At 34.0% G+C, this 19,504-nt stretch overlaps 1 protein-coding gene across 2 annotated transcripts in view; it reads right to left on the minus strand.

Annotated features, from left to right (window-relative positions):
- The window catches only part of FAF1 (Fas associated factor 1), a 482,102-nt gene that overhangs the window by 305,819 nt on the left and 156,779 nt on the right, over positions 1-19,504 (minus strand). For both annotated transcript variants that reach the window (XM_012776173.3, XM_075998246.1), the window contains one exon: positions 315-406. In XM_012776173.3, the coding sequence (XP_012631627.1) occupies positions 315-406 (92 nt within the window). The remainder of the gene's footprint in view (positions 1-314; positions 407-19,504) is intronic.

Here is a 19,504-nt window from a genome sequence, read left to right on the forward strand (position 1 = left end):
ACTGATACCCTAAGAGGTTTGAGAAAAAAGTAAAGACTCTCAAAAATGAGTGTCAAACTCCTAAAAAATTTAGAAATAGGAAAAACATGTGATATTGTGCATTTGTTTACATGCTTAACTCATTTAAAATTGTCATTGGTTTAGCATGAAAATGCTTTAGCTTAAAAAACATTGTTTGGTGATTCCTTAAAATAAATTACCATTGCTGAATCTACTCTGTAATATATAACATTAATTAAAACCAATTTTTATGTATCATTTAGTCAATTGCATAACTTAATTTTCTTTTATTTCTAGGCAATTAAGAAACTTACACTGTCTTCCACATCTCCAGTCTTCCAGCCTTTTAACAGCATTTTAGACATAGGTATCTGAAGTTCATTTTCTAGAATCTGTTTAATTTCTCCTGTATAAATAAGAAGAGACCAAATATTACTAACAAAATAACACATTCAACATTTGTCCATATCCAAGGCTAGCACTAATATTTGGAATACAGTGCACAGTCAATGACATTTATCCAATGAATGAATAAGAAAAATTTCAGTAGTCCAAACTTCAACTCTCCTTGAGTAAACATGTTGCCCCTTTCAAGAACTCAGGATTCAACATTAATTATTATAAAACACTCCACAATTAATTATGTAGTTAATTTTTCTAAAGCATGGCTTTTTAAAAGAAATAGGTATTAGTGATTGGGGATTTGAATGAGACAATCTCTTTGAAACCAATAAACTGACAATACCTATTACAGGCACAATATGTGATAGGAGCTGCAGATAAAATATAAAATCTGAGGCATTACAGTATAGGGAATGATGAACATTTGGGTTGAAGTTTTATTTTGGGGAAATCAAATAACTTGCCTATTCTTATTTCTACATCTATAAAATGGGGAATAATATTCCCTATCTTATCTTGTCCTTGGATATAAGGATGAGTGGGAGATACACATTAAAGTAACTGAAAAAATAAAGCTAATATGTATTATCTAGAAGACAATTTAGGTTGCATTAAAGAGAAATGCAACAGAATTTCAGAAAAGCAAAAAGAAATTGTGCTGCATCAAATAGCCAGAGAAGGTTTTGTGAGAAAGATGAAGCTATGAAGGACAGCCAAACTAAAACAGGCAAAGACATTCTATTTAGTGAAGACAGAAAGGTAGAAAAGGAAAAATGGACACAATGCTCAAGAGAAATAGTGAGCAATCACAATTTTTGCAGTGCTCCAGAAATTCTTTTTCAAGAATCAAGCCTACTTATAAATTAATCAGCTGATTTTTGATACTGCACTATTTTAAACAGACATTGAATCAGAATGAATATCTTTTGTATATCTGCTTTCTGTTAGGTTGCTGCTAGTCTCTAATTTGAGATTAACACATAATTCAATTCTATTTATAATAAGTTAGTACATGAATACCAAAAAAACTGATTATATTATATATTAAAAGAGGAAAAGTAATTCCATGCTGATAAAGGAAAGGAAGGGTGGAAAAGCTTATGCTACACAAGTTCTATGAAAACACAGCTGTCTAGGTAAGCAATGCTACAATACAATCATTCATGGCCTCAGTGACATATTTTACTTTCCAAAAGAAAATTCCTATCTGAGTACTTTGGATAGTGATTAGCCATCAAAAAAATAATTCTGGTTCAACATTATATCTGTAGAAGCACAAACTTTAATCAACCTCGACCTGCAAAAATATCACTATTGATAAAGCATCATTCTGCTTATAGAAATAATGAGAAGGTAAGCTATACTTTTTGTACTAAATACATATAAACACTGCCTTTTTGCTTGTGCTATTTCTAAAGCTGTACTTGTCTGGAACTCAGCTTATACATTTGCAAGTCTTCCCAGCTCTTTCCTCCTAGAAACCTATCTCCACCTGACACCTCCCTCTTACACTCTTGATGGAAAAAGTAAAATGAGATTTTAACTTAAAGTCCCAGTAACTCTTTGCAGAAAACCTGGGTAACGCACAAGGGGAAAAAATAGTTTTTTGTTCCACAAGCAGAGAGGACTAGAAAACAAAGCCAGAATCATGACAGCAATCTGAGTTCGTCATATTTTTAAAATTAATTTCTACTGGCCTCCATTTCTTCTGTAAAGTGGAAATGGTAACTATACCACCAACACTTCAATGGGTTCTGTATAAATTACAGTCGTGAAAAATATTTTTTGAAGTGCCTAACAAACTAAAAAAATGTTCATTATTTTGAGTTGTACTGTTATTACAATTAATGAGGCAATATACACATAAGTGTCCAGCATAGTACCTGGCCAGCATAGATTCTCAATAAAAGGTAGTTACTGTTTCTAGGATATACAAAATAATTTGGAGAAGTAAAGTGTTAGAATGCAACAAGTTTCAGAACCAGAACTTATGTCTGGGTCTGCTTAACTCCAAAGACCTTACCACAAGACGGTACTGCCACTACAGTACCTTCCACATGTTATTTGGAAAATTATGAAGATATGCAGATGTCATCAAGAACAGACTATTGAATTTAACAGCACACTTTTTAAAAATTAACTTATTTGGATTATGATTTGCATATAATAGAATTCACTTGTGAGTTTTGACAAATATATACCTGTTGTAACCACCACATAATCAAGATAAAGAACATTTCCCATACAAAAAGTTAGCTCATATCCCTTAGAAATAAAAGCCTGACCCTGCTCCAACCATTGATCTTCTTTCTCACCCTAAACATTAGTTTTCTCTCTTTTGTGTCTGGCATCTTTTGCTTGGCATGTTTTTGAAATCCACCCACATTGTTTCATGTATCAATAAATAGCTGTTTTTCATTGCTAGGTACTATTCCACTATACAGTGTGGTAGGCAATTTCTGAAATGACTTGCAATGATCCCTGCTCCCCGGTATTAATGCCCTTTGTAATCTCCTCCCTTGATTATGGGCTGTATCTAGATATTTGCCTCTGAACAATAAAATACAGGCTAGGCGTCGTGGTTCACAAGAGGTGAATGGTGGCTACTGAGGAGGCTGAAGAAAGAAGATCACTTGAACCCAGGAGTTCAACTTTGGAGTAAGCTATGATGGTACCACTGCACTCCACCTTAGCCATAGAGCAAGACCCTCTCCCTTAAAAAAAAAAAAAAAAAAAAGGAAAGAAAGAATAAAATAAATACAGTAAAAACATGATGGGATGTCACTTCTGAGCTAGGTTACAAAAGGTCCCCAGTTGACTGCCCTCAGGAAATGAATCCTGCTGGCAACTCACAAGTGATCTTGGAAGTAGATCCTTCCTTAGTTGAGGCTCAAGATGATATATTGATTTCAATTCATCAAATACCATTTATGCTCAGATTCCTCACACACACACACACACACATAAGCTGTGAGATAACAAATTTTTATACCATTAAATTTTGGGTAATTATACAACAAATAACTAATACATATAAATAGATTTACCAGTTGATTAACATTTGGGTTCTGTTTTTCCATACTATAAATAAAGCTGCAATGAACATTAATTGTGTGAACCCTTTAGTGAACATATATGTTGATTTCTCCTAGTAAATACCTAAGAATGGAATTGCTAGATTGTAAGTGTTTAACTTTATAAAAACTGCCAAACTGTTTTCCAAAATGATTGTACCATCTTGCATTCCACCAATGTTCCAGTTGTTCCATGTCACTGACAATTGGAATTTTCAGTCTTAAATAATTTTAGCCATTTCAATGGGTATAAATTCTGATGGATGGTTTCTCATTGTGTTTTCCATTTTAATTCTCTGATGATTAATGATAACTAATGCCACTGAGCATCTTTTCATGTGCTTGTTAGCTATTTGCTTATCTTCTTCTATCAAGTGCTGAGCAGTGTTATAAGTGGCCCTAGCCTTGGTTTTGATCTTAAGAAGGAAGTAGTCTTTCATTATAAATTATTATGCTAGTTGTAGGTTCTTTAGCAATGTTTTTTTGATCCACAAAGGACAACATTCCCTTCTATTCCTATTTGCTGAATGTTTCATTTTTTTAAACATAAAATAGATGTTGAATATTGTTAAATGCTTTTTCCTCCATCTATTGAAATGATCAAATGAATTTTCTCATTTATTATAACTAAAATGGTAAATTACAGTGATGAATTAACTAGGCTGTTAAACAAGCCTTGCATTTCTGGGATAAAGCCCACTTGGCCACGATGTATATTATATACATAAGTACATAATTTATTATATTTAACTAGATTCAATTTGCAAATTTTTTAAAGACGTTCTACCTTTATGGTTTTATGAAATCTTTTCCTATAATATCTTTGTCTGGTTTTAGTAATAGGATAATGCTGGCCTCATAAAATGAATTAGGAAATGTTTCATCTCTATTTTGTGAAGGATTAGTAATACTTCTTCCTTAAATATTAAATAGAATTCACCAATGAGGCCATATGGCCTTGGAGTTTTCTTTGTGGGAAGGTTTTCACTGTCAGCTCAATTTATATGTTTGATGTAAAGCTATTCAGATTTTTTTTTTCTTCTCTGAATATGGTAACTTGTGCCTTTTTAAAAAAATGTTTCTAAGGCCGGGCGTGGTGGCTCACACCTATAATCCTAGCACTCTGGGAGGCCGAAGCGGGCGGATTGCTCATGGTCTGCAGTTTGAAACCAGCCTGAGCGACACCCCATCTCTACTAAAAATAGAAAGAAATGAATTGGCCAACTAAAAATATATAGAAAAAATTAGCCGGGCATGGTGGTGCATGCCTGTAGCCCCGACTACTCGGGAGGCTGAGGCAGAAGGATCACTTGAGCCCAGGAGTTTGAGGTTGCTGTGAGCTAGGCTGATGCCATAGCACTCTAGCCCACACAACACAGTGAGACACTCTGTCTCAAAAAAAAGTTTCTAATCTTTTAGAGTTTTATTTAACTTTTAAATTTCCTGGCATGTTTGTTCTTAATATGGCCTTATAGTCCATGTAATGCCTTATAGGTACCTCTTTCATTCCCAGCATGAATAACTTGTGTTTTTCCTTTTTTTTTTTTTGAGACGGATTCTCACTCTGTCACCTGGGCTAGAGTACCTTGGTGTGGTGTCAGCCTAGCTCACAGCAACCTCAAATTATTTGGTTCAAGACATCCTCCCACCTCGGCCTCCCAGAGTACTAGAATTACAGGCATGCACCCCCGCGCCCAACCAGGTTTTATTCGTTTTGTCTACTTCTTTTCTACTGCCATTTTCTACTCCATTGATTTCTGCTCTTATACATCCTATTTTCCTTCTGTACTTGCTTTGCATTTGATTGCTCTTCTTTTTCAAAACTTCTTAACAGCTTTATTGAGATATGGTTGACATAAAATAAACTGTACATACTTAAAATCTATAATTTTATAAGTTGTGACAATTGTACCCAACAATGAAGCCACTACTATAATCAAGGTTATGAATTTATCCATCACCTCCAAAGGTTTCCTTGTATCTCCTGGTAATTCCTCCACACTACTCCCAGCTTCTTCCCTAGAAAATCACTAATTTAATTTCTATAACTATGGATTAGTTTGGGTTTTCCAGACTTTTATATAAATGGAATTTCAGAATGTATTCTTTGTACATGGCTTCTTTCATTCAAAATAAACTAAGATTTCTCAACACTGTTGCATGCAACAATAGTCCATTCCTTTTATTACTAAGTATTCCATTGTATGGATATATACCAATTTACTTATACATCCACTGGTTTATGTACATTGAGGTTGTTTCCTATTTGGGCTGTTCCAAACAAAGTTGTTATGAATAATATACATGTCTTTGATGGACATGTGCTTTCATTTCTCTAGAATAAATACTAGGAGAGGAATGGCCAGTGTATTTTTAAGTTTGTAACAAATTCCCAGTGCTTCCCAAAGCGGTTTCTATTGTGATGTCTTCAAGTTCACCAATCTTCTTTTCATCAATGTCTGATCTGCTGTTATCTCATCTGGTATGCTTTTCATCTCAGACATCAGTCTTCATCTCTGGATGTTCAATTTGAGTCATTTTCACATTTCAAATGATTTATCATGTTAAATCTTTTCTCTTTTTTAAGATAGGAACTGTTCTAAAGTCATTATCTGCTCATTCTAACATCTGTGGTAGTTCTGGGTTGGTTTTGATTGATTTCTCTCCTCATTATGGGCCAAGTTTTCCTACATTTTTGTGTACCTGGTAATTTTTTACTGGATGCCTGACACTGTGAATTTCATCCTGTTGGGTGCTGGATATTTTTGTATTTCTATAAATATTCCTGAGCTTTGTTCTGGGACACAGTTAAGTTACCTGGACATAGTTCAGTCCTTTTGGGTTTTGTTTTTAAAATCTGCTAGTTAGTACCTGAGTAATACTTAAGGTAGGGCTAATTATTCTCCACTACTTAAGAAACAACAAAGCCCCATGAATTCTACGGTTTTCCAATCTAATTGGTAAGAACAGTCTTGTTCTCCCTAAGCCTTTAAGGTGATATTTTTAGTTCTTACAAGAATGAAGGTAAATCTGTTTCCTGTTATTCTATCTTGGTTGATAGTAGAAGTGAGGACTTTTCCTTCTTCTCAGGTGAAGCTTTAATTAAGTATTTAAACCTTCAGTTTCCTTCTCAATACTAATTTATTGATATTAAATGTTGATATGCCATGTTTTCATCATAATTCAGTTCAAAATATTTTCTAATTCCCTTTTTTTTTTTTTTTTTTTTTTTTTTTTGAGACAGAGTCTCACTTTGTTGTCCAGGCTAGAGTGAGTGCCGTGGCGTCAGCCTAGCTCACAGCAACCTCAAACTCCTGGGCTCAAGCGATCCTCCTGCCTCAGCCTCCCTAGTAGCTGGGACTACAGGCACGAGCCACCATGCCCGGCTGATTTTTTATATATATATCAGTTGGCCAATTAATTTCTTTCTATTTATAGTAGAGACGGGGTCTCACTCTTGCTCAGGCTGGTTTTGAACTCCTGACCTTGAGCAATCCGCCCGCCTCGGCCTCCCAAGAGCTAGGATTACAGGCGTGAGCCACAGCGCCCGGCCTAATTCCCTTTTGATTTCTTCTTTGTTCATGGTTTATTTAGAAATATGTTGTTTAATTTCTAAATATTTTGGGATTTTCCAGAGTCTTTTGATTTCTAACTTAATTCCATTATTGTCAGAAAACATGCTTCAGGTGATTTTTAAATTTTTTCGTGACTTGTTTTATGGCTTAGCATATTTTCTACCTTAATGAATCTATCAACAGCACATGAAAAGAATGTGTCTTTTGCTGTTATTATTAGTAGCATTATATACATTTCAAATAAGTCAAATTGGTTTCTATGTTGTTCAGATTTTTTCCATGTTCTGAACATTACTAGGAGAGAAGTATGTGGTAATTTCCAGTTAAAATTGTGGACTTGTCCATTTTTCATTTCAGTTCTATCAGTTTTTACTTTCACATCTTTCAAACCCTATTATTAGATATGTACACATTTAGGATACTTGTATCTTCTTGATGAATTAGTATTTTCATCATCATGAAATGTCCCCATTTATCCCTCATTATTTCTACCTATTATTTCTACTTTAAAATGTCAATTATCACTTAAAGAAATTAAAAAATAAGAAAAGGGTGTTTTTTACAATGTGTATCTAGTATTTACCCATTTCTAGTGTTGCTCATTTCTTTGTGTTAATCTAACCTTCCATTTGGTGTCACTCTATTTCAACCTTGAATATTTCTTGTAGCTTTTATCTGAAAAATATCTTTAGTCTACATTTCTAAAAATTATTTTTGGTGGATATAGCATTCCAGGTTAACATTTTATTCCTTCAGCACACAGAAATATCACTGTATTGTCTCCTGCCTTGCATTCCTTCTGATGAAAAGTCTGTAGTTATATTTTTAAACCTCTCTTTCACTATATGAAATATGTCCTTGTTTCCCCATATCTGGCTGCTTTTAAGATTTTTCTACTATTGATTTTGTTTAATTTGATTATGATGTGGTTTCCTTTGAGTTACTGCTGCTTGGTATAACTAAGCTTCTTAGATCTGTGAGTTTATAAGTTTTCATGAAATTTGGTAGTATTCTGCTATTCTTTGTTTAAAAATTTCCTCTTTCCAGTCTCCCCTCTATTTGGGGGCCTCTTAACACGTTACACCATTTTATGTTTACTTGCAAGTCACTCAGGCTCTATTCTTCCCTCCCCACTCCCTGACCCCCAGTATTTTTGCTGTGTGTGCTTCAGTTTGCATTGTTTTTATCACTGTGTCTTCACACTCATTGATCTTTTCTTCAATAGTTAATCTGTTAAATCAACCAGAGTAAATTTTCAACTATACATATAGCTTCTATTTTTAGCTTCAAATTTTTCATTTGGTTATTTTTTTAACTTTTTAAATTAATTTCCTAATTCTTGATTTCCTTTAAATTCTTAAACATATTTATAAGAGTTGTTTTTAAATCCTCACCTGATAATTCCATTATCTTTACGATTTGTAGATGTATTTTTATCTTCTAATTTTTCTTTGTGTTATGAGTCACATGTTGCTAATTCTCAGGTCTACTAGTTTTTTACTGAATGCCAAACATTACAAAAATTACATTAATGAGTGTCTAGACTTAATGGTTTGCCTTTAAAGAGTATAGAAGTTTACTGTGGCAGGCACTTAACTTTTAGGCATATCAGGTTGATCCTTTTGAGTCTTCATAAGATTTTTGTCAGGTGGATCTAGAGCAGTGATTCTCAAAAGTATAACAACAGATTCCTGGGGTTCCTTGAAACTGATAATACAAAAGCAATGCTGGGTAAAACTGTGATGCCTTACCACAAATCAAAGTATTGATGCTAAGATGAACTAGTGGTCATTATACTGAATTCTTTATCACCAAACACTTGCATTTAAAAAAAAAAACAAAAACAAAAAACCCTTCATTTAAGCATGTGTTTCATGAAGTAAAAAAAATTATTACTGTTACATCTTGATGCTTGATACTTTTAATATTGTGCATGATGAAATGGGAAGTACCTGAAAGCACTTCTGCTACATACTAAAGCAAAATGGTTGTCTTGAGGAAAAGTACAGTCATGCGTTGCTTGACGACAGGGATACCTTCTAAGAAATGAGTCATTGGACTCTTCTGTTGTGTGGACATCATAGAGTGTACTTACACAAATCTAGAAGGAATAGCCTACTATATTCTAGGCTACATGGCATAGCAATTGCTCCAAGGCTACAAACCTGTACAAGATGTTACTGTACTGAATACTGTAGGTAACTATAACACAATGGGGGTATTTGTCTATATAAACATATTTAAACATAGAAAAGGTAAAGATACAGAATCATAATCGTACAGAACCACCAATGTATTATGTGCTCTGTCATTGACTGAAATGTCATTATGTGGCATATTACTGTATTTGTTTTGTCACAAAGCACTGTTTTTGCTCAAACGAATGACTAAAAACTATGGTATTGCTATGGTTTGAATATCCCTGCCAAAACTCATGTTGAAAGAGGTTGAGTCTTTAAAAGGTGAATAGGCCATGAGGGCCCCACTCTCACAAAGAGATTAATGCTATTATGACTATTATGACTATAGTGGGTCAGTTACTGGGGTAATAGATTCCTGATTAAAAGGATGAGTTCAGCCTGACTTCTTCTCTGTCCTACACATTGCCTTGACGTGTGATGCTTTCCACCATGGGATGCCCCTCACCAGATGCCAGTATCATACTATTGGAACTCCCAACTTCCAGAACTGTGAAAATAAATCTCTTTTTTTAATAAATTAGCCAGTCTGTGTTATTCTGTGATAGAGGCAGAATACCTATCTTAATCTTAAGATAGGTATTCAGACTTGGTATTTTCTCAAAAATGAACTGAATGAGCCTGTAAATTCAAGGAAAACAACTGACAACATTTTTTTGCTGCCAATGATAAAATTTAAGCCTTCAAACTGATATCCAAATATTTAAAAACTTCCTACCTCCCCCTAAAGGCCTGATAGCTTCCCAATACGAACATATTTTTCTGTGAGAATGATAATGATATTAACAAACATATTTATTGATATAACATGCCAACACTTAGTTAATATGCCTAATAAAGCAAACCAATATTTTCCAAATGACCAATTCATATTACAAAATCATGCACTGAAAGTACAAAACACCTCAATGTATTTTAATATAACACCAAAATTTCACTGAAGTGGTTTCAGACTTTACATCACAACTAACCTTTAAGAAACAATCACTTGTCAAGTTTTGATGCAACATCAAATAAGAATATTCACAATTATCTGGCTATTAAAATATTCCTCCATTCAACAATGTACCTGTTTTTAGGTGGCCTTTTATTTATATACTTCAACAGAAGTAACACATTGCAAAAGAATGGAGAAGCAGATACAAGACTCCAGCTCTCTTCTATATAGACAGATATTGAAGAATTTTCAAAAAATGTAGAACAATACCACTTTCTCACTATGTTTTATGCTTTGAAAAATTATTTTCATCAAGAGTCTTATATTAACATACAATGGGTTTGCTATTATTTATTAATTAAGAAATAAGTATTTTTTAAATTTATCAGTTTTAATTACTAATAATGGAATATATTCCTTCTGGGGTCTCTACTAATTGTCCCATGTTCCAAAAAAAGTCTCTTTTCTCTGGTGGGAAACAACTTAATAGTTTCCTAGTCCTACCTATGAGTTCAAGGAATTGTTCAGCTTAGCCAATCATATACAGATTACTATGCAGCCAACGATCTCAGGAAGCACCACCATCCAGATTTCTGAAGTTTTCTCCATGTAGCTCTTCTCTGCCCTATACAATCCAGTCCTCTCAGACCCAAGGATCTCCTAGCTCTTCTCTTTAACTCTACAAAGCTGTTGGCCTCTGTTTAAGTCTCCTTTTTCTGAACCCTTATACAGAAATTTCCTCTTGACAGAAATCAGGGAAAACTATACAGCTCACCTTGTTTGCTTCCCACTTCTAAGAAATCATAGGCCTATAGTCCCTGTTGCCCAGTGTCTACAAACAGTTATTTCATATATTTTGTCCAATTTTCCAGGTGCTTACAGTAGGAGAGCAGGTACTATACCAGTTACTCCTTTAAAGACAGAAGTAAAAATTCTTATAATTTTCTATAGATCATACAAAGCTACTGCCAAGAAAAATTAAAATATTTTCCCAGATTTAATGAGTTTCAGAAAAGCTAACTTGCTCAGAGATGTAACTTATAAAAGCTTATTCCCCAATCTGTTAGACACATTAATTCTATTTGACATTAAAATGCCTACCTTTACATTGGAAATTAGGTTGGTTTACATTCACTTGGGTTCTATGTTAACATAAATCAAGTTATTACCATAAATTATTTCACCTAATAATTTATCTTACAGATTAACATGGATATTTAAAATGTTGTTCTAAGTATAATTGTCTTTGCTTTTTATTTTTAATAGCACTCTTTCTCTAAAATTTTCCAGTGTTTAATGAGAAAGAAAGAAAAGAAAAGAAAGAAAGAAAAAGAAAAGAAAAAATGGCCTACCTCAAATCTAAGTCAATTACTCTAAATGGATTTTGGCCCATCCAGGAGAGAAATATTTAGCAAAAGTTCATTCTGTTTAGTCTGTTACACTCCAATAAACTGAAAACAGATATATAATCATTTAATCTGCCATTTACCACAATGCAAGAGTACTAACCACCATACGATCACAGCCAGCTGCCTGAAAAACAAATCATTTCAAATAGCTGTTTTTATTTTTCTTCACAGTCCCAAGTTTTAACAAATACATTGTCTATAGAATTTAGTACCTGTTTTCAAGGTCATTTGGAAGGAATTTATTATTTAAATTTATAGTTTTAAACCTTTATAATTTCTGGAAGGCAACTAAACATGGTGGGATGGAATGTACATTCCAACTATTTCCTTTCAGAGAGGAAACTGTGTGGTGAAAGTTGGATACTTTGACTACATTAACCATTTACAAACACAACATAGCACAGCATTGCAATGTTGTGATCACTAACACATAGAGCAATATCCCTATTATATCACTAAGTGACTACACTGAGTCAAATTACAGGCACTTTCTGGGCCTCAAATTCCACATTACTGGAGAATAAATAAAAAAAGTTATAATACATTTCACATTAATACTGCCTGTTACCATTTTTTAAAATTAAGAATATCAACACAAGGTGGCGCCAAAAACTCAAAAGAAAAATGAGACCTAGCCCATCTCAGGGTAGATACAATAAGGAAATCAAACCTGTTACCCAGAAGAAACAAAATGTGCAATAACATATCATTTAGCTTTTTCCCAAGTACAATTCTCAAGAGCAAATTTCTTCTCTGTTTGTCCATTAACATTTTTTGCAATTTTAGAAATCTTTTACTGCCTCTATTCATTTCCTTATTTTAAACATTATAAGTCACTAGCCCTCATAATACTTTTTGTTTAAAATATAAAAACTATCCCTTTGAGAAAAAACAGGTTGAGATTCTACCAGAAGAGGCATTTTGGACTTTTAGGGCTAGAACGGACCCATCCCAGAAGATGTTTAAAACCACTCTGGGATATGACTTACTCAAGAAAAAAGTGATTTGATGACAAAGACTAGAGAGCAATCCTGCATTGCTTTTCCCTCTGCACCATTCCCATCTCACAAATTCAAAGATGCAACCCTTGCATATCCTGTTGCTTATACACATAAGTTTATATTAAAAATTCATTAACATAACACCTATAATTAAAAGATTCATAAACATGTGACTATTTGAGGGTTCTGAGACAAAAGGATTTCAGAAAGTTCAGCTCATTTTATTTATTTATTTTTATTTTTAGAGATAGGATCTCACTGTGTTGCCCAGACTGGTCTCAAACTTCTGGGCTAGGATGATCCTCTTCAGCTACCCAAGTAGTTGGGACTACAGGTTTGTGCCACTGCACCCAGCTTCAGCTCATTTTATACAACATTATTTACAGTGTTAGTGGGTCCTATGGGATTTGAGATTATTTAGAGAGAGTGAGAGCACACAAACATTTCTCTTTTACTAAAGATTATCAGATTGCGCAGGAGGAGGATGTTTGTGTCTGTGAGATTAAAAGACAGAAAAGTCTTTCTTCCCCCAAATTAATGTTTCCTTTAACACTGAAAGAAACTTAAAGATTATAATTAGTAGGAAAGTGAAGGCTCTAAAATATTTTTTCAGGGAGCAAAAGTTCCAGTCATTTATGAAAGATAATGGTGAATAAAGATTATCACTTAATTTTCATGAGCAACTGTATTTTCTATTTACCTCTTTGTTTCTTGTATTGGAGAGGCTTTAACCAAATAAAGACACTCATTCTGTGCTCACTAGAAAATCATTCTTTAACTCATACAACAAAATTGTTTTAAGTTTAGTGGAAAGCATACTGAACTGACAGTCAGAAGACAGTGACTGGCTATTCTGAGCTCTGCTACTATTTGTGGGACAATGGGCAGGTCAGCCTTCCTGAGGTTTAAATATTCAAACCTGTAAAATAAAGCAGCTTAGACTGAATGGCTGATAAAGGCCTTTCCAGTCCTAAAATCTCACATTTATGTTAATATCTACTATGAGTAGGGCACTAATTTAAGAACTTTGAAGAATACAAAAGCTTTATGTCAGGACGGGAAGGGCTTCCTTATCACAAACATAAAGCAGAAAACTATGAAGAAACAGCCCAATAGTATAAAAATTTAAAACTTCCTTGTCTCAAAAAGCACAATAAAAATGGAAATAACCAATTGGGGGCTATATTGCAAAACAGGTAACAGATGAAATAATCATCTTACTAATATATAAAAAGTTCTTATAAATTAATAAGAGTCACAACAGAAACCTATAAATTTACAATTAGTGAAGAAGTGTTACCTCATTAGTAGTGAAAGAAAATAAGATAAACTTACTTCCAATAAAATAGGCAAAGTTTTTCTTCTTTTTTTTGTGTACAATATACATACCACAAAATGTACCATTTTAACTCTTTTTGAGTCTACAGTTCAATAACATTACGTATGTTCACATGTGCAATCATCGCCATTATCTACCTCCAGAACTTTTTCATCACCAAACTACAACTCTATATCCATTAAATAATAATTTCTCCCAGTCCTGGTAACCACCATTCTACTTCCTGGAATTTGGATATTATAAGTACCTCTTCTAAATAGAATAATACAATATTTGTTCTTTTATGTCTGGCTCATTTCTCTTAGCTTCATGTCTCCAAAGTTCATCTGTATTGTAGTATGTATCAGAATCTCATGCCATTTTTTAAGGCTAAATAATATTCCATTGTGTATATTTATCACATTTTGCTTAACCATTCACCAGCTGATCGACATTTGGATTGTTTCCACCTTTTTTGGCTGCTATGAATAATGCTGTTATGAACATGGATGTACAAACACCTATTTGAGTCTTCGCTTTTGATTTTTTGGGGTATATATCCAAAAGTAGAATAGCTCAATCATGTGATAATTCTATGTTTAATTTTTTTGAGGAACTGCCATACTATCTTCCATAGTGCTGGCACCATTTTACATCCCTAGCAGCAAAGCACAAGGGCTCCAATGTCTTCACAACTTTACACAACACTTTTCCTGTCTTTTTGTTAATAATAGTCATCCTAATGGATATAAAGCAGTATCTTATGATAGTTTTGATTTGCATTTCCCTAATGATTCATGATATTGAACATCTTTTCCTGTGCTTATTGGCCATTGCTATATTTTCTTTAAAGAATGTTCCTTTGCCCATTTTTGAATTGGGTTAGGTTTTGTTGTTGAGTTGTAGCAGTTCTTTATATATTCTGGATATGAACCCCTTAACAGATATATTATTTGCAAATATTTTCTACCTTTCCATAGGTTCCCTTTTTGCTGTTAATAGTGTCCTTTGATGTCCCAATTTTTTAATTTTGATAAAGTCTGATTCATCTACTTTCCTTTTGTTCTTGTACTTTTACATATGTAAGAAATCACTGCCAAACTCAAAGCCATGAAGCTTTTCTCTTATTTTTCTTCTAAGAGTTTTATTTTTTTAGCTCCTCCTTTTAGATTTAGATCTGAGAATTTTTTTTTAATGTCGCAAACTGTTAACTAAGGCAGGTTTTTAAAACCTCTGCTATGATATGTTGGACCATTCATATGTTGCTGATTATTTTGAATTTGCCCCTATTCTCGATATTTTACTGTAATATATTACAGTGAATCTTCTTGAACCTCAGTGGTTATTTTCCTTAATACAGATGCCTAGAAGTGTGATACTGGGTGTACATTTTTAAGGTTCTAGGTATATTTCACCAAATTACTCTTCAGCAAAGTCTATTATTTTGCTACCAACAGTATACTATTTTATGCCTTAGTTAACAGTTTGCAACATTAAAAAAAAGCTCAGGCCGGGCGCGGTGGCTCACGCCTGTAATCCCAGCACTCTGGGAGGCCGAGGCAGGCGGATTGCTCGAGGTCAGGAGTTCGAAACCAGCCTGAGCAAGAGCGAGACCCTGTCTCTACTATAAATAGAAATAAATTAACTGGCCAACTAATATATATAGAAAAAATTAGCCGGGCATGACGGCGCATGCCTGTAGTCCCAGCTACTTGGGAGGCTGAGGCAGGAGGATTGCTTGAGCCCAGGAGTTTGAGGTTGCTGTGAGCTAGGCTGACGCCATGGCACTCACTCTAGCCTGGGCAACAAAGCGAGACTCTATCTCAAAAAAAAAAAAAAAAAAAAAAAGCTCAGATCTAAATCTAAATGGATAAATACCAATTAGCGGAACAGCTGGATTATATGGTAGTTTTATTTTTAGTTTGGTGAGCAATCTCCAGTGTTTACCATAGTGGCTATGCTAATTTAATTTACATTCCCACCAATAGTACATGAGAGCTACCTTTTCTCCACATTCTCTTTTGTTCATTTAAAAAATTCTCTACAATGAACATCTGAGTAGGAATGGGGTTACAAATGAAGTATTTAAAAACAGAGAGAAGCAATTTCTATCCCAGAACTTAAGGAAGAAAGGGTGAACAATCCAACTAATATCTACTGAAAGGCTTTCTTCTAAGCACTAGATTTTAACCGTGTATATTAAGTACCATAAGGGACTTGTTATAGATTTTAAGCAAGGAAACAATCTAGCAGTAGAGCAAAGAATTGAATGGGAAACAAAAAAGGTGAAACCTTATTAGCAGAGGCTATTAAAATAGCAAAAACATAAAGTGAGTGAAAGCATAAACTGCCTATGTTGAAAATAGAAAAGGTGATGCATGAGATAGTAATTTGTGAAGAAGAATTAATAGGAATGTTTCTCAAGGTGTAGTTCTTGAATCAATTTCATCAGAATCACTTATGTTGTTTTTTGAAAAAACTGGAGATTTGTGGGGTCTATTTCATTACAGAATTAAAATCTAAAACTATGGGATTCACCCTAGATAGTACACATTTAATCAGCACCCCATCCCCCACCTCTATGTAATTTTTATGCACACAAAAATAGAAACAGTCCCATGGGAATACTAATAGAACCTGAGGACAAGAAAGATGGAGGAGTAGACGAAATGGCTCAGATATCAAGTGTACTATCTCCTGTTGCTATGGGTTTTCCATCATCAGTGACTTTACTACAGAAACTCTGTTTCATGTTAGTTTAACTTAACAATCGCTTCTGCCTGCAGGTTGCTTTTTATCACACTAATCAATTGCTTAATTTACCTTTTTTAGACTGTATTTCTAACCTCTAAAGCTGCTTACAGTATGAGTTTAATAAATCAATTTAATATTAATACTAGGCCTGTCTTTCAGGGACTAGAAGTACACTTGGCATATAGCAGAACACAATGAAATGAGAACTTGAGACTTATTAGGAAAGGAAAACAGCGAGGCTAGAAAGGTAGGATAAGACCAGATAGGGAAGGAGCATGCACACATGTGCATGCATGCATGCATACATATACACACACACACACACACACACACACACACACATGTGCGCATGCTAAAGCTAATGAGCTTGAACTTACCCTAAAAGGGCACTGTTGGATGAGATGTGATCTGACAAATGTATACTCCTGTGCAACCACTGCCACCATCAAGATAAAGAACATTTCCATCACCACAAAACATTCCATTGTGTTCCCCTTTGCAGGCAATTTTCTCCCCTATTCCCAACTTCTGGCAACCATTAATCTGATTTCTTTTATAGTTTTGCCTTTCCAGAATCCACATAAATAGAATTATACAAACTGCTTTTGGTGTCTAGCTCCTTTTACTTAGCATAATGTTGTGCAATTCATTCACACTGTTGCCTGTATCCACAGTTTGTTCCTTTTTATTACTAAATAGTATTCCATTGTGTAGTTGTATCACAAGTTACTTATCCACTATTAGTTGATAGACAGTTGAGGTGTTTCTACTTCGGCCATTATGAATAAAGCTGCTATGAACATTTACCTGCAAGTTTTTGCATATATATGTTTTTATTTCTCTTGGGTAAATACATGGGAATAGAATAGTTGGACCATAGGGTAAGTACATGTTTTAATTTATAACAGACTACTAAACTTCCTCAAAAGTGTAGTATTTTGCATTCCTACAAGAAACGTATGAGATTTCCAATTGCTCTGCATTCTTGCCATTCCTCACTATTCAGTCTTTTAAATGTTAGTGATTCTTATTTTTATTTTATTTTATTTTTTTTTCTTTTTTTTGAGGTTTGATACCACATGGAAATGTTAGTGATTCTAATGGGTGTATAGTTATATCTCCTTGTGATTTTTGTTTGCATTTCCCTAATGACTAATGGTGTTGAACATCTTTTGACATGATTATGTTCTACCTATGTCTTCTCTGACAAAGTGTCTGTGTGAATCTTTTGTCTATATTTTCATTGCATTGTTTGTCCTCTAAGATTGAATTTTGAAAGTTCTTTATGTATTCTAGATACAAGTGCTTAATAAGGTATGTGCTTTGCAAGTCTTCAATTTATCTTTTCATTTTCTTAAGAATGTCTTGCAAAGAGCAGAGTATATAATTTTGAAGATCCCACCCTCAACTTTATGCTCAAGATGGTTATATTCTTCATTATTCCTTCAGATATATTATTATCATTCCTGCCTCTGTTTTTCCCCTGCCTAGAATAAATTATTCCTCACTTCACCCACATGATATATTTGACCCATATTTCATAGCATGGTCCTCTCTGAAATCTTTCCTGAACATTCCCACAACCCTATGTATTCCCTTTCCACACTCACAGCACACAACTAAAATTAAATTAATTGCTTCCTTTTCAATAACCTCATGACACACTGTATGTACTTTGATAATGGAAATTACTTCATTGGAAAAATCATGTGTTCTACATTCAGTCTAAGACTGAACTCCTGGTTCAGGAAGTCTCTAAGCCTCAGTTTATTCACCTTTGAAACAGGGATAATGGTATCTGCCTCAATGTGTTGTTGCAAGGGTTGTATAAAATCTAAGCATAGTGAGCACAGTGACTTGTGTTGAGTAGGTAGTATGTGTGATAGTGTGAGAAAAGAGGAGAGGGGAGGAGGGGAGGGGAGGGGAGGGGAGGGGAGGGGAGGAAGAGCTTTTATTTCCATGTCTTCTTCCCTGCTCCTAACCCAGCAAAGACTATGAAGTTCTCTGGGATAAGGACTGCCTTATTTACATATAGCCCCAGAATATAACATATTACTGGGCATAAAGTAATCACCAAACATCTATAATAAAATGACCTATTCTGCTTGCACAAAAGCCTTTTAAAACTTACCTCCTAATTTTCAGCAGTGATTGCTAAATATGAGAGCTTGGGAAGTGAAGTGTTATTTAGTATTATAACCATTACTACGTATGTTTATTCCTTTAAAAAGGAAAAAAGTTATCTTGAAAGATGATAGGGAAATATCGGCGAAAAAGATGTAAAGAGGAAGGGCAGAAAATAAATATATTAGAAAAAAACAAGTGTATTCTGATTCTTTACTGCCTTGCTTTGAAGATAACAAAAGTAACAGGGATAAAAGTATTTCACAGAACAGTAATTTTAAATAAGTAAAATTAAAGGCTTTTCATAAAATAGCAACCTCAAACTATATACCAAACTGATTGATAATAGCAAGAAGTAAGAATGAGGAAAAGAAAAAATACTAACTTTTTCTTATATACTTCACTATTTAAAAAACTTTTTACTATAGGTACAACATTTAAAAATGTGAAACTAGATTCAGTAATCCTACTTCTGAGTATATATCCAAAGGAATTGAAATATGTTGAATAGATGTCTGAACTTCTATATTCATTGCAGCATTATTCACAATAGTCAGCATATGAAAACATCTAAGTGCCCATCAACAGATGAATAGATTTTTAAAATGTGGTGTATATATAGAATGGAATACTATTCTGCCCTAAAAAAGAACAAAGTTCTGTCATTTGCAACAATATGAATGAATCCAGAAGACATTATGCTAAATGAAAT

This window comes from Microcebus murinus, chromosome 2 (genome assembly GCF_040939455.1).
Source record: "Microcebus murinus isolate Inina chromosome 2, M.murinus_Inina_mat1.0, whole genome shotgun sequence".
Taxonomy (NCBI): Eukaryota; Metazoa; Chordata; class Mammalia; order Primates; family Cheirogaleidae; genus Microcebus; species Microcebus murinus.